This window comes from Pundamilia nyererei, unplaced genomic scaffold (assembly GCF_000239375.1).
Source record: "Pundamilia nyererei isolate P.nyererei 1_Seehausen unplaced genomic scaffold, PunNye1.0 scaffold00059, whole genome shotgun sequence".
Classification (NCBI taxonomy): Eukaryota; Metazoa; Chordata; class Actinopteri; order Cichliformes; family Cichlidae; genus Pundamilia; species Pundamilia nyererei.
In genome coordinates this window covers 1,609,904-1,624,998 of record NW_005187460.1, presented here as the reverse complement: position 1 = coordinate 1,624,998, position 15,095 = coordinate 1,609,904, and the positions used below count along the sequence as shown (strand labels likewise).

The window sequence follows — 15,095 nt, the reverse complement described above, 5'->3', positions numbered from 1 at the left end:
GAGGTAGAGTAATCCTCCAGTTCTGAACTTCTTGTTCTGCTGAGGTACATTCAGTGTTTGTGTTCTCCCTGTGGCTACTGGCGTTTTCTGTGGGTGTGTCTTCTTCTTCCCACAAATCGCTACCAAAAAGGGAGTATAGCTACCAGATATCATTTAAGCTATTCCACAACATACTTATGCCATTGCACAATGATAATAAATTTCAAAGAGATCACCCAAAGTAATTAATTTTACAAATTCTCTTAGAGGTAACCCACAGTGACTATCTTGAAGCATTTAGGCATTAAAAATTCATAATAAGCACGGAGACTTCGGAGCTCTCCCTGTGTGTGTATAACAAACGGGGGTGGAGTGTAATTGAGAATGTGTACTGTGCTTAGAGAGAGGGCAGTGGGCTTTTTTGACCAGATTGTTTAACACAATCCTACAGAGTGAGAGGACGCCTGAGGATTGGAGAAGAAGTGTACTTGTGCCAATTTTCAGGCACAAGTGTAATGTGGAGAGCTGTAGTAACTACAGAGGGATACGTTTGATGAGGCATACCATGAAGGTATGGGAGAGAGCTGCTAAAGCTAAGTTTGGACAGGAAGAGAGGTGACAAAAAGCAATATGGCTTCATGTCAAAAGAGAGAACTATAGATGTCTGTTTGTGAGTCCAGAGAAAACATATGATAGGGCGCCAAGAGAGGAACTGTGGCAGTGTGTGAGGAAGTTTGCAGACATTCTGATCTGTAGTGAGAGTAGGGAGCGGGTGAAAAAGAGCCTAGAGAGGTGGAGGTATAAAAGTCCGTAGAATACACTATGTATTAATGAGAGGGAGACCGGTGGAATCATAAAGTTGTAAGATGCAGAGTTAGTGAAGGTGGACAAGTCCAAACCATCCAAAGCAACAGACAGTGCACAAGAGGTGAAGAATAGAGTGCTGGCAGGGTGGAGTGGGTAGAGATGAGGGTCAGGGGTAATTTGTGACAGCAAGAGTGAAAGGGAAGGTTTACGAGATTGTAGGGAAATCTGCTGTGATGGTTTGAAGACAGCCACTCTGACAAAGAGACAGGAAGCAGAGCTGAAGGTGTTAAGATTTTTGTTGGGAATGACCAGGATACGAGTACATCTGAGGGGCAGGTAAGGCTGAGCAGTTTGGATACAAAATGAGAAAGACATGACTGAGATGGTTTGAACATGTGCAGAGGAGGGACAGTGGAGTGAAGGGATGCTGTGTGAGGAGCTGGCAGGCAGGAGAAAACAAGGAAGAACTGATACTGATAACTGAAGATACTGATGAGTCACTATGGCGACCCCTAAAGGGATCAGCTGAAAGTTTTACTTAACAGATTCATTTGATGTGTTTAATTACAACGTTTGCTATTAATCTGTTTGCACACAAAGCATATAAGGAGCTTATAAAATATGTATCCAAAATCTGGATGAAAATATAAACATAATGCATATTAATACGTAAGTAGGAGAAAATATCTCTAGGAACATTCTCCTGCATTGGGTACAATTTCTTTTAATGCTTTAATTACAGTTTCAGTGATTTTCCTTATGTACTTTTACTTAAATAATATTTTACTAATCAATATTTTCACTGGTACTTTCACTTAAAGGATCTGCATACTTCTTTCCAGCATGCTGTATCTGATCTGTTCTACAGTTTAAAATAAAATCCGCTCAGATAAGATAAGAAAAGATAAGATAAAACTTTATTAATCCCTCGGGTGGGTTCCTCTGGGAAATTCGGTTTCCAAAAAAGCACAGACCTCCCGAAGTCCACAACCAAATCATAATTGTTATGTACTGTTTAATATGCAAAATACTCCAAGAGTCAGGAATAGTTCTTTTTAATGACATTATAACATGTTACCGGTAGGTTTTATCATTTGTAGTAGTTAAATATTGTATCACAACTGAAATGAAGATCTCTACTGACATCTATCGTGAAAAGAATGGTACTGCATGTAGACCTCTGCTTCTCTTTTTACATTTTGAAACGTCAAATATAACTTTAAATAAATTATTTTGGTTAATAAAAATTAGAGAATGAGTAACTTGGATATGCAGGTGCTCTGTTGTGAGCATGATGACCTTAAACCACAGACACGTTGGCCGGAAAACAGTACAGGAAACTCTGAGTTTGTTCAGCACGGTGGGTGTGCTCTGCATGAAACAGCCACGATTAATGGATCTGCAATTCACATGTTATCAGGTAAATTTACTGTAGGTGGAATTGATATGGTTTGTGCTTTGTCACACATTTCTAAGTATGCAAGGATGTAGAGGATAAGAGTGACAGATACCAATTAAATAAAGGTTTTCTCCAATAAAGAATGTGACCTTTGACTTCCTGGAAAGAACCTGCAAATCACACAGACCAGACTTCATTTAAATCAGCTTGGGGAAGTACAGAAGTGCAGATGTGAATTCTTCACTGACATTTAAAGTTCTTACTGCTGTGGCAATATTAGAAAACGAGAAGTGTCTTACTCTTAATGTCTTAGGGAAATATGTTTCAGGTTAGCCCCTGGACTTGTTTGGCTTATGAGAAAGACTTGTGAAAGAATATAAAGTTTCCACAATCTGGTAGCAAGTTGTGTGTCACTGATGACCTCTAACTAATTAATAAAAAATATAATAATTGATTAATTACCATCAACAAAGTAAATACTGAAACCGTTCAGTCAAAAATGCCCTGCTGAGAGACGCTTAAGGACAGTGGAAATAATTTAAATTTGTTTTTAAAGTCATAATTTCAAAGTCTGATGACTTTGTGGGGAAAAAATAAAGATTTGTAACCTGGCTATATTTCAGAACCTTGGTCAGCTCCAACTCAGACCAAGGTCAGCTCCACAACGGGCTGAGAAACTGAACAGGCTGGAATGGCCTGGGTGCTGTATATGGGCTTGCATGACCTCCCATGTACCACTTGATCCAAATATATTTTTACTGATAATAAAAAATTAAAAATAAAGGGGGTCAGAATCAGTAATCTGCACAATTATGAAACGTAGTTATGCAATGCAGTTTACATGGTTTTCTGTAACGTCCTATCTGAACTGTGTGTGTGTCTCTTTGAATGGTTTTTAATGCGCTTCGATTTTCTGTTTCCGTGTAGGCTATCATTGTATTTACTGTGATTGGAAATCTTTGAGATCGAGCGCTTAGCACGCGCAGATTCTGCGGGGTACAAGTGTGTAAAAAAATAAAACAGAAATCACGCAGAACTTCCGCTCATTAGAAAAAATAATAAACAAATCTCCATCATTGTTTGAGTCGTACTCGAGAAGTGGTTCAAGCTGCTCCTAACTATGACAGATTTCCACTGCGGTGTGTATTATTGCGCAGTGAAGCGGCCGCTGTGCGGTTGTTTTGCAGCGATGCTTTTACGCTGAAGGTCAGGTCCGGTTGCATTTCCTGTTGGCTGGCTCTCTGGTGCTTGACACAGCTTTTCTGTGCACGGCCGCGCATCCCTGGACGGAACAGTAAGGAGAAAACTCAAAGGGCGTGGAGACACACTGGTAGAGAGCGGCTCAGTGGACGTTATTTACACGTGAAGAGACCACAAAGTCTCGGTTCTTCTTCGGGACTCGAGTGGACACACAGCCCCCTTGAAGCTGTGGTTGAAAGGGGCGACTTGTTTTGAAGTTTGTTTTGAATTTCAGACTTTTGACACTGTTACCCAGTCGCACAAACTAGTCGTCGGAGTAGTTTAGGAAAGTGACAGCTGCTGATCACAGTGGGATCGTCTCGTGTACTGGAAGGACCTCTAGTACACCTCGTGTCTGTGGAGACTCACGTAGGCACAGCGGAGCGTTCCAGGAGGTCTTCTTGATGCACAAGTGAGAAAAGCATTGAGTGTTTTTTCTGAACCTCAGCTGCAGTCAGAGAATACTTTCATCGGGAGAGAACCCCACAGAGGAAAGTTCGATCATCATCATCGTCACTGTGCTTGGACTATGTTGATGAAGGAGTACCGCATCTGCATGCCTCTCACAGTGGAGGAGGTAGGGGAAGTTTTATTGATTTTTGCGAGCCGCAGAGTTGCAGATCAGCAAGTTTTGCCTGCTTTGCTTTGCTGCACTTGTTCTATTGCAAAAGCGATCGCCGCAGTATTTCAGGGAAGTTCACAATATTTTGCACCAAAGCCTCATACAAGCAAGAGCTGGAGTCGGGCAGCCACCGCGGGGTGGAGCTGCTGTTTGTCTCTCCTTCCACTCAGCTTGTTTGCGTCCAGCAGCAGCAGAGGGAGTCGTGTGATTAATCTTGGTAGTGAATCATGTCTCTGTTTTGCTTGTGCTCTGTGAGTGGTGTGTAGCTACAGATTGCTTTCTGTGTCTTCCCCTCCTGGAGCCACCGGGCAGGGTGATTGTATTATATTATAATGAAACTAGAATGTGCTTCTTCTTCTTTTTTTTTTCTTTGTTTGCATGCAATCTCCCTAATGCGCAAGTTCACACCTGTGCAGCTGCTGCATGTGTGGTCAAACAGAAATGATGTATTGCACACAGTGATCACGTTAGATACCTTTGCTAACCAGGTCCCCCAGTCTTCATGCTTATAATCGATCACACAGCAGAGTGGTTTTGTGAAATCCTCGTTCCCTTACTTTCCTGCTGTTTGGGCTGATTGTCTTCAAATGATTCAATCCATACACACCTGAAACGGCACAATAGATGTTCCACCTGAAGACTTTTATTGAGTTTGACAGTGTGCAGTTAATCATGTGGTGTTGCGTAGTTCTAAATACCTGGGTTGCCACACAGGTTCACAATGTAGAGTTGGCCACATTAAATTGTAGTTTAGTCAGCCTTGCTGTTTGTGAAGACTTGATTCATCGCTGCAGTCAGGCGAAGCCCATTGTTGTGAGGATGAAATTGGAGTCATCTGTACATGCCTTTAATCAGAAAGCCAGCTTTAACAGCCCCTCCTGAGGTCTATTTATGTTTCTTGCCAAAGCGCTGCTTTATCACATCGTGTCCTGAGGCTGATTGGTTCTTCTGCTTTGCATCGCTCCAGTGGTGATAAAAGAGCCACAGTTGTCCTCAGTGGCAGACTAAAGGCTATCACATCTTTTGTTGTAATGATAATAACGTGGCCCGGCCTAATCCATCGATCTGAGAGTGACTTGGTAAATGAGCACGTGAAATCTATTCTTTTGAACACCTAAGACACATAAATCATGCACTCATCTTCACACACACACAACTCTTTATATGAGCTCTACACAGCCCGGACAATCATTTTAAATCAGTTCTGATTCACAGTCGTTGGTTTTTTTTTTAAAATGCAAACATAAAATGAAAGGCAATAAGGTTATTGTTCTTCGAGTACTCAGTGCAGCAGCAGTCAGATTTGAAGCATTGTCTTTCAGTGGAGTCACCCGGAGTGGTGCAAACTGCCTAACATACTGTTAGCTGTTCCTGTAGAAACTGGATGTATAATAAAAACACATCTTCACCTCCCAGAGTCAGTACACTGCCTTTTTTTCTCATAGATTCGTGATGAGGAACGGTTCATGTAGGGCCGTGCTGTGCTGATATATTGAATGCATTTCTCACAAGAGGCATCGCATCACTCACGATTCACAGTCTCCTCAAATGGCACTGCAGCGTGAGGGCAACAGGTTTCTCTTCACATGAATATGACAAGGACTTGAAGAGCTAAAGAATGTTTTATCACCAACAGACATCAACAGGCTTCTTCTGGAGAGTCTCACCTCGAACCACTGCAGTGAAAACATAATTGTGCCACCACATACATATTGTTTAAGGTTCTTCACAGATCTTTGGGTGTTTAAATCTTGAAAGGAAGAAAACCCACTTACACATGTTGTGGAATCTTATTTTGAAATGTGCTATCAACAGTCAGATTAGATGAGTTTCAGTTCAAATGGTGTTTTGGGTTTCTCTTGCAATTGTAAGAGTTATACATAATGTTTATACAGTCATAATATGAGAGTATAATCTTCAGTTACAGGATATGAAGTCATGTCAAAAAAGCAAGGTACACATTTACTGCCTCTGTAGAAATTAAGAGGACAAATAGCAGCCATTCATCATCACCAAGTTTGAGCACTGCCATAAAAGCTAACATTTTACGCCCTCACGATTTGGTTGAAGAGTGTTTCTCCCTTTAACTTTCAAATTTTATTTATATATTTAAGACAAGCTTTACAGGGATATTCGGTGTATGTGCACAAGGCAATCACAAAGTACTGGTGTCTCAACACAGACAGAAAAATCAGCTCCACCTAGATTTTACCATGTGTGCTTCACATTAACCCAACTCTTCGACCATTTTGGGGACAAGTCAAAATTTCAAGGTCCACATGGCCTTTATGTATATGGGTGATAAAGTATTAACGATTAATTATTTGAATAAATAAACTTTTGATTTTACATATTTTAGTTGCATTTTACTTGAAAAGTATTGCTTCGTGTTTATTAAGCCAAATAAATAACTTTTGTGAGTGCATACACCAAACATCGCTCCATCGTCTTGCAGCTGTCAGTGCAAGATCAGGCTCTGTGGGAGTTTAAGTGTGTTTGTTTGTGTACCTTCATACGGAGCTGCCCCACGCCGCATCTAGGCCCAGGCCCAAGATCTTGTTTACGTCCTCAGAGTGGAAGCTCTGCGTTCTGATAAACGAGACGCCCGTTTCACCCCTTGTTCCCTGAGGGACTCGCCGCTTAGCCAGAAAGTGACCTGGTACACGAACGCCAGATGGAGAGAAACATGTTCACTCGGACAGTCTGCCAAGAGAGAGTGTGTGTGTTGAGAAGGAGATTGATTGCTTTTGGTAATTATCTAAGTGTACGTCTAAGTATTATCTAAGTGCTTGTTTGTTATTTTATTTGTTTTTGTTGCTGTGGATCAAACGGGTTAAACAGCTTTAGTGGTGTAGAGCATCAGATTTGAGGAAAATGATAATCAAAGGTTGACGCTCCATTCTGAATCACATTTTACACCATCACACAAAGGACAAATGCAATCAGCATAAACAATTTTAAGATACCAATACAAGAACAACAGCAGCAGCCATATTTGCTTACTTCTACATGTAGTTTCTCACCTTTGGTGTTGTATAAAGGGGCCCATGCTTAATACTGAATCAGTGTGCACCGCATACATCAGCCACTGCAAGAGTGAAAAGAACAAAATGCCTCCAGGCTTTCAGTCTTGGAGGCTCTTCTGTGCAGCTGCTTCACCTTCGAAGATTTTTACACTCAGTATGGCCGAAAGCTTCAGCCTAATTTCAACATGCAGCACATATCGATTCAAATACCGCGTGCTTTAAAAATTCCACAGAACATCCCCTCCGATTATCAAGGAGTCTCTTGTGCAGTCAGATAACCGTCCCAGCTTTCAGTCAGATAAAGTTCAAGTGGCTTGTCAGTTTTCTCTTTTGTCCTGACGCATCTCTGTGAGAGGGTTGAATAAGCAGGATAATTGGTGAAGTCACCAGTTTGACTCAAATGTTTATCTCCAGATATTCTTTTAATGCACCATCTGGTCAATGAGTCCATCTTTTAACTCACTAGTGCTTTTTTTGTATGAGTGAAAAAAATGTCTCATGTACTCTGTTTCTAGTTTCTAGTTTGTTTGACTTTTTTATGGTTGTTTGCTTCCAAAAACCGCCGATTCTTTGTAAGTTGATTGCTGCTGTGATCAGTCAGCTCTTTACCTGCTTTATGGCCGTTTATTTATCTGCACACCATTTCATCTAATGGTCCCGCTGGGGGTCTCATTAAAATCCTCGTGGCATGTTTGAATTTGTGCTCTTTCACTTTGGCTCAAATTGCTGCTACTCCGTTAAAGCATTTCTTCCAAAGTCTGCTTTTTTTTTGGTTTACTTGTTTGTTGCTCCGTAGTGCATTATTTGGAGGTCTTGCAACATTAGCATTATAGGGATTTCAGTTAATTCCCCCATGCTGCCAGGGCTAATCTTCTGGGTGAGGAGAAAAATTAAGGCTAAATACCCTAAATGTCTTCTGGCTAAATAATAATGTTGCTGCACTGCGTTTGTGTATTTTGTGATCTGGGTATTTGGAGGATTCAGATTTGTATGCACTTGATTAGTGCACCAAAGACGAGTCCCCGCAGAGATGGTGTACAGCAGAGTGTGCGCTGGAAGTGATCAAATCAAATCAAATCACTTTTTATTGTCACATCACATGTGCAGGTGCATCACATGGTACAGCACATGCGAGTGAAATTCTTGTGTGCGAGCTTCACAAGCAACAGAGTTGTGCAAAATACAATAACATAAACAGGCAAAATATACGAATGGCTAAATCTGAAACTAATAAATATATGTACAATATATAATAGTATATGCAAAAAAAAAAAGAAAAAGTGATGTATAAAGTGCTGTGATTATGCGCTCACTGGCCACTTCATTAGGTATACCTCACTAGTGCTGGTTTGGACCCTCGTTTACCTTCAGAGCTGCCTTAATTCTTTGTGTCATCGATTCAGCTTGGAGATGGAAACATTGCTCAGAGCTTTTGGTCTATATCAACAGTCGGTGTAGATTTGTTGACCACACATCCATGATGTGAATCTCCTCTTCCACCACATACCATCTGCTGACCATTTGAGTACAGTCGTCACTTTTTCATACCTAAATGTATTCAGCTACTGCCATGTAACTGTCTGATAAGATAAACAGGTGCACGGTGGACTCCATACTCCACTGAAGAATCTCTTCTGTGAGAGTCATGCATTTTCGAAGGTAAAGGAGAAATTGACTAAAGATGGCAGGCGGCAAACATTAGAGTTTCAACTCCTGATTATTTTCTCAATGAATCCATTTGTATCACATTTTTCCAAGGCTGAAACCAATATTCTCAAATGTTGTGCTTTCCCTGACCCTGAGTCAAACCTGAAGGTGCCTGGTGTTGGTCTATGTGTGCTCTGTTGTGAATAGAAATATGGGACTGACTGCATGTTGATATACAGCAAAATGTATTTACATGTTAACCATCCATTGTTTTGGAAAATAGTGTACTGTTACACTCATCAGTCAGATACTGAGTTAATGTATAACTGTATAGTGAAAATGTTTCTTATGCATGATATTGTTCTACCAACTCTACACCCATATAGTAAAAAAAGATTTAATAACTTTCAGTAGCACTTTATAATAATGTCACACTATGAAGCATCAGAATTTATAAATACTGATATGTATGTCCATCTGTTCCTGTTACACCATGTACAGTTGTCATTGCGAGTACAACATTGCTGGTAATGATCATAATCAAAGTCATAATCATATATCTGTATTTATAAATTGCATACTAAAGAGGATTATTGCTATATAAATGATGACTTAGAGCTTGTTTATAATAATGCTTAATATAGATTTCCCTAAGGTACAGTTATACATTTACTCATATAATCTCTAAATACATTAAACAATTTTTGCGAGTCCTCTTCGGTGCAGAGTTCCTGCTGTAGTATATATACATTTTAATCTCCTGTTAATCTCCTGCCAGGCGATGGGATAGCATCATAACATATCATATAATAATATTTAAATTTTCATGTTTTGGGATATAAATTAAACTTTATTGTCATGAGGTGAAAAAGATATGCAGCTCTCTTAGGGTCTTATAGGCGACTACATGTTAAAAATTGGTTCTTTTATCCTGTTGGTAGGTGGTTGCTGGGCAACATGATGTTTTCAGAATATCTGACATGGATGGGAACCTTCAGGGGCCTAAGATGTACCTGTGTGCCAAGTTAGGTTGTTCAGCTCCTGATTGTGGACAGATAGAAAGAGATTTGGTGTATTATAATAAGATGTTTATTACACATAAATGGTGCTTTCAGCTGCCTGCACCTGCCTGGCCATTGAGACTCTAATCACAGCCTTCATGCAGATGAGTTCTTCGGGTAATCTTATCAAAATAAACCAGACACAATATATAGTCGAGGTCTTTGAAATATCCAGGGATAGAGGTGCAAGTTGAACTAACAAGAATGTAACACAGGCACGCTTTCAGGGCAAAATACTGAGAAGGTTACTGAGTGGAAAAGGCGGGCAGGAAAAAATGACCCCACCACAGCAGCTACATAGCAACATTAATGATCTGTTAAACGTGGAGGGTCAACGGTTTTCTATTTATAGTTTGGAGCAGTGGACTAAATTAAGAGCAGTAACACTCTCAGTCAGGAGTCCAGAGGTTGTGGGAACTTGGGTGACTAATGGACAGGTGAGAAATAAAATAAGTCCTGAGGGGGGGACAGAGAGTCATTGCCTGTGCCAGCGATGGCACAAGGAAAGCATTTAGACATGTGATTTAGTGTAGGCCTGAAGTAACCTTTAATATTGACTGAATCTCAGACCACTGAGTGCATATTTATTCATTTAAAGGCACATGGTCGATAAAGGGCAACGCAAAGATGGAGGTGAGACGGGAAGAATAACAGACGAACACAGTGATTAATAAGATGATATGACACAGGCAAAGAGAAAACGAAAACACAAACAAAGACGCAGGCAGCTCACAGTGACGTGCAGAGAGCAACATGTCATAAAAGGACTCAATAAGTAGAATATACTGTGCAAAAACACACTTTAAAGATCTTTGAACATTTGACAATTTATCCTAAGCTAAAGGAAAAATGTTTCTACTAAGTCATATTAGCTTCTAATTATTTTAATACCCACATTTTTCTTATTATCATCCTATCCTCCAAACCTGCTTATCCTTTCACAAGGAACAGATGACTTGATGATGATGCTATATTGAGAGACTGACTTCCACAAGCACGGTCGATAACGCAGACTGTCGATTTCCACCTTGTGAGCTATCAATTAAGTTGGTGTTCAGCCGCATCACTAAGCAACCCTGGAGCTGATGCTTTACAGGTGAAAATAGAGGACAATATGAAGGGTCAGTAAACCAACAAAGGTAGGCCTGATAAATAAAAAGGTTTTATTTAAAGCATGTAAGGGACAGGGGAATTAGCAAGGAGGAAAAATAGGTTAAGAAAACAATACTGTTGTGTGATTGGTGGTGGAAACACCAACCTGCAGTGTGACCATAAATATAGGGAATATGCTTTTTACTTTGCCATCGAGAACTGCACAAAATATCAAAAGCACAACAGTTTTCTTTGGTTGCCGAGATGCAGCCAGAAGAAGACTTTCTTATCCAGCATCAGTGAATATGTGGCTGATTTATTTGACGCCAGTAACTCTGCCAACGGCTTTTGTCAGCCCGGGACTTGACATCTGTAACAGTTCTGCCTTATTGCGTCTGCCTCCGGCTATGCGTTTGAAACTCACACGTGGCGACACCGAGCTTCAAACAGAGGTCCTGTGAGGTTAGAGAATGTGGCGAGACATTTTTAAGTAGAACCTCTGCACGCCCATGACAGACACTGTGGAAATGTGTCCCCCAAAAAAACGGTTAATTTTGCTACATCAGACATTTTGGGGGATTTATTACTTTAAAACGTATTGTGCAATTTATTTATATATATTCATATGTTTTTTTTTGGTTGGAAAAATTATGACACTAATGATGTAGAAAGCTCAAAAGCTCAGTTTGACTAGATTATCTCTGCTCACTTTGCATGAACATGGTGACATTCCTGCACATTATATTGATGATATAGTTTCTATCCTTTTTAATTTGTTATAATGTACTGGATTCAGCTGACAGTATCTCAGACCTTTGCATAAAAAACTACATTCATCTTATCAGATCCGGAAAATCTTAACCACCTGTCCCTCCATTTTCTGCCATCAGCCCACTTCTGCTCTTCCTGTCCCATTTAACCTCACTTACCGTCAACATGCTATCTAAACAAGAACAAACAATGACTCCCGAGAATAGAAGCTAGACTGGCACATTGTTAATGCGTCAGTAGAGTTATGGGACAGGTGTAAGAAGAGATGTGGTGAAAGAGGGGATCAGCTGGGCTTGCTGTCCTCTAATGTTATCATAATCCATTGTGGGACAGATTGTACATGCGATCGGGCTCTATATGTGATAAATATGATAATGTGACGCGATCTGTCACTGGTGTTTTCAAAATTAAATTACACCTAAAGGCAGTTGAAATTACAGAAATAAAAAATACAAGTTATGAGTAATTAGTTCAAGAAAAGGCGTGTAAAAAAAAAATTAAGGAAGGTTTCTTCATGGGCTGTTGTGATTGGTCAGAATTTGCCACATTTTTTATTTTTATTTTTTTTTAAAGGAAAACACATTCAGTCTTTTGTTTATGTAAATACTTAAGATCTGGTGGCCCCCTTAGGCCCACCCACCACTCAGTGATATTCTTTTAGGTCTTTCCAAAAAACAAGAGAGGCGACAATATTTTAGATTGTATGAGACAGTGCTGGGCTTCAGTGACTTGGCACCATATTTTCAGTGTTTAACGTAGACCGTCGCTGTTTCTGACTTCTCAATTTCAGTCTGGGACTTTGAGAGAAACAAACGTTTTTAGAGACAAATAACTTTTTTATCCTGTTAAATTAACACTGTTTTTCTTAACTTTACAGATTTTCAGGACAGATGATGTTTGCTGCCTTGTTCTTCTATGAAATGTTTTAGTCATAGCCCCTAATTGCAGCCTTAATGATAACTTAATTTAATAATAACTTTGCAAAGATTTTTTGCAAATTAGATATTGTGGCACAACCCACCCGATTTCCCAGGCTCAGGATCCACGTGGGACTCCCGGTGGCTGGGTTTGTAGCTATCTGGCAATTACTAATAATTAAGCAGCTAACATTACCCTGTGTCAACCACATCAGCAGCTGATTTGCGAAGTTGTTTGCCAACTGGAGGAGGCAAAGATGGTGCTATTGGTGTAATTACTGTTGAAAAGGAGTATCTAATCTGATAGCTTTACTATGGATTAGTATATGAGAATCAATTTTTGTAACAATCCTAGTCGCGACATAGTTGTTTTTTTTTCCAGCACTGCAGTTTCTCCTCAATTGTTTGTTTTTTGAAATTTCTAGAGCACATTTAGCAGAGCTCACTTCACAGCTGAGGCAGTGCTGTAGAGTAAAGCCATGTGCTCCCCTGAAGGTCATATTAGTTTGGGAAGGACAGTGATGAAAATAAAAATAAAAATACACTAAGATACTAGCTTGACTTCTGGTTTTTGCAAAATGGGAATGCTTTAGCTTGTCCTATGGGTGTAGTGATTTTCTGGGTGGTGTCTCACAGGATAACGATTGCCTCTCCCGTGGTTGTTCGTGAAGGTAGGTGAACGCCGCGCCCTTGGCTCTCGTGTTCCTCAAGCTGTTCCGACAGTTTTTGACCATGTGGCGCTGGCAAGTTGTCCGGCTGGGGATGGGAAAGAAGTGATGATGAAGGATTACTCTTTCTACAGTAATGGGTATTTTGTCAGCATGTAGATGAATCCCAAGATCCAAGATATTCCAGCAGAGCATTGCTTTGCAAAAAGAGTACTAATTTTTGTTTCATGCTAGGCTGTTCTGTTTGTGTATATATGAAGATTTTCTTTTCCACACTAATAATTGTATCCAGACCCTAGTTTAAACTAGAAACAGAACTACACAGTATATGTAGGTTGCAGAGCACGGAAAAGCACAGTACACTGTTCAGAAGATTTTATTACTTTTAATCACCATTTATCCACGCTCTTCCTCATATTGCTACTTGACACTATGGCTGTTGTTTTTCATCATCCTGTCCATTCCTGTAGATAAAGCCAAACTTATTTCAGTTGTTACTGTCAACTATTATTGTTTATGTGTCTGTAGAAATATGCAAAATATATGCAAACCCTCGTTTTTTTAGGAGCACAATTACAGCTTTGGAGCTTGTGAACACAATAAAAAGTCTCAGATTTAAGTTTGGACTCTCAGACCTGCAGACCTCATTACTCTCTCTTGTCCACTGAATTTGCCGATGCTAATTAATTCTTTTCGGGTATCAATGTGTGTGGCGCCAATAAAAATGTTTTCCTTGGAAAGTCAGCGCAAGAGATGTGACTGATTCAGTCAATGAGCTGCGTAATTATTACTTGATCCCACACGCATAAATCCAATCAGCTCCCCTAACCTGGTCATCACCCGACACTGTTAAAAATGTCTCATTCACAGCTCTTGCTGCATATACTATTAACCTTCACTACAGGGTCTCTGTGTATACCGTATCGGAACCACAGCATGTCAAAGGGCTACTTTAGCTGAAACCTGAAGACTAGAGACAGGTTGTTTAATATAATCACCATAACGCACACATGCACGTGCACACACATGCAAATGTATATCTAAAGTCATCTACCATATGTGGTTGTGTGCACAGCTACATGATGTGCATACCGAAATAACAGGTACAAGTGTCCCTGGTTACTATGGGAACATCAGCAGCTCGCAACTGATTAGAAATGTCTTTGATGATGAAGTGGCTTTGTGTTTGCGTTCTGTGAGCAGACAAGGTCTGTATGTGTGTTTGTGTGTGTAGATGTGAGTCCAACTGACCAGCATACATGAAGTACAAGTTCTTGCTCAGGAGTCTGCATTAACATTAACAGTAACAATAACACTTATTTCACATAAAGGTGTTTTAATTTTAATATTTAATGATTTTATTGGGGTTCTTTAAAAGACTTGAAAATCTGGTGAACAGCTGTTTCAAATGAGACAGCGACCGTGTACCTGGAAAGTTCAGCACTGGCAGCGAAACCTCATCCAACACACCAGATGGTCTCAGTGTGTATTTATGCCTGTCTGCCATGACTTTGTTATTCCTGGTATAGGTTTGTTTGTGTCCATGCGATATCTATCTATCTATCTATCTATCTATCTGTCTGTCTGTCTGTCTGTCTGTCTGTCTGTCTGTCTGTCTGTCTGTCTGTCTGTGAACTTGAGTGACCTCCAATTCTTTATCCATAATATAATATGAGGTATAATATGTATAATAGGTATAATATGATGTCAGCCCACTCTTCTGGGAAGGTTTATTAACGTGAACGGTATGATATAGCCCAGCCCTAGTTGTGTGTCTTTAATGTTTGTCTTTTTTTCCTGTACAACATTTCTGTACAAGTGTTGCTTTGTAGGAAAGTAAGGTAGTAAAGCATAAGAGACCTAGAAC

At 40.0% G+C, this 15,095-nt stretch overlaps 1 protein-coding gene across 1 annotated transcript in view; it reads left to right on the top strand.

Annotated features, from left to right (window-relative positions):
- The first annotated feature begins 3,406 nt into the window (after positions 1 to 3,406).
- The window catches only part of pitpnc1a (phosphatidylinositol transfer protein cytoplasmic 1a), a 51,453-nt gene continuing 39,764 nt past the window's right edge, over positions 3,407 to 15,095 (top strand). The window contains exon 1 of the mRNA XM_005734586.2: positions 3,407 to 4,001. Within this exon, the coding sequence (XP_005734643.1) occupies positions 3,954 to 4,001 (48 nt within the window). The 5' untranslated portion in view covers positions 3,407 to 3,953. The remainder of the gene's footprint in view (positions 4,002 to 15,095) is intronic.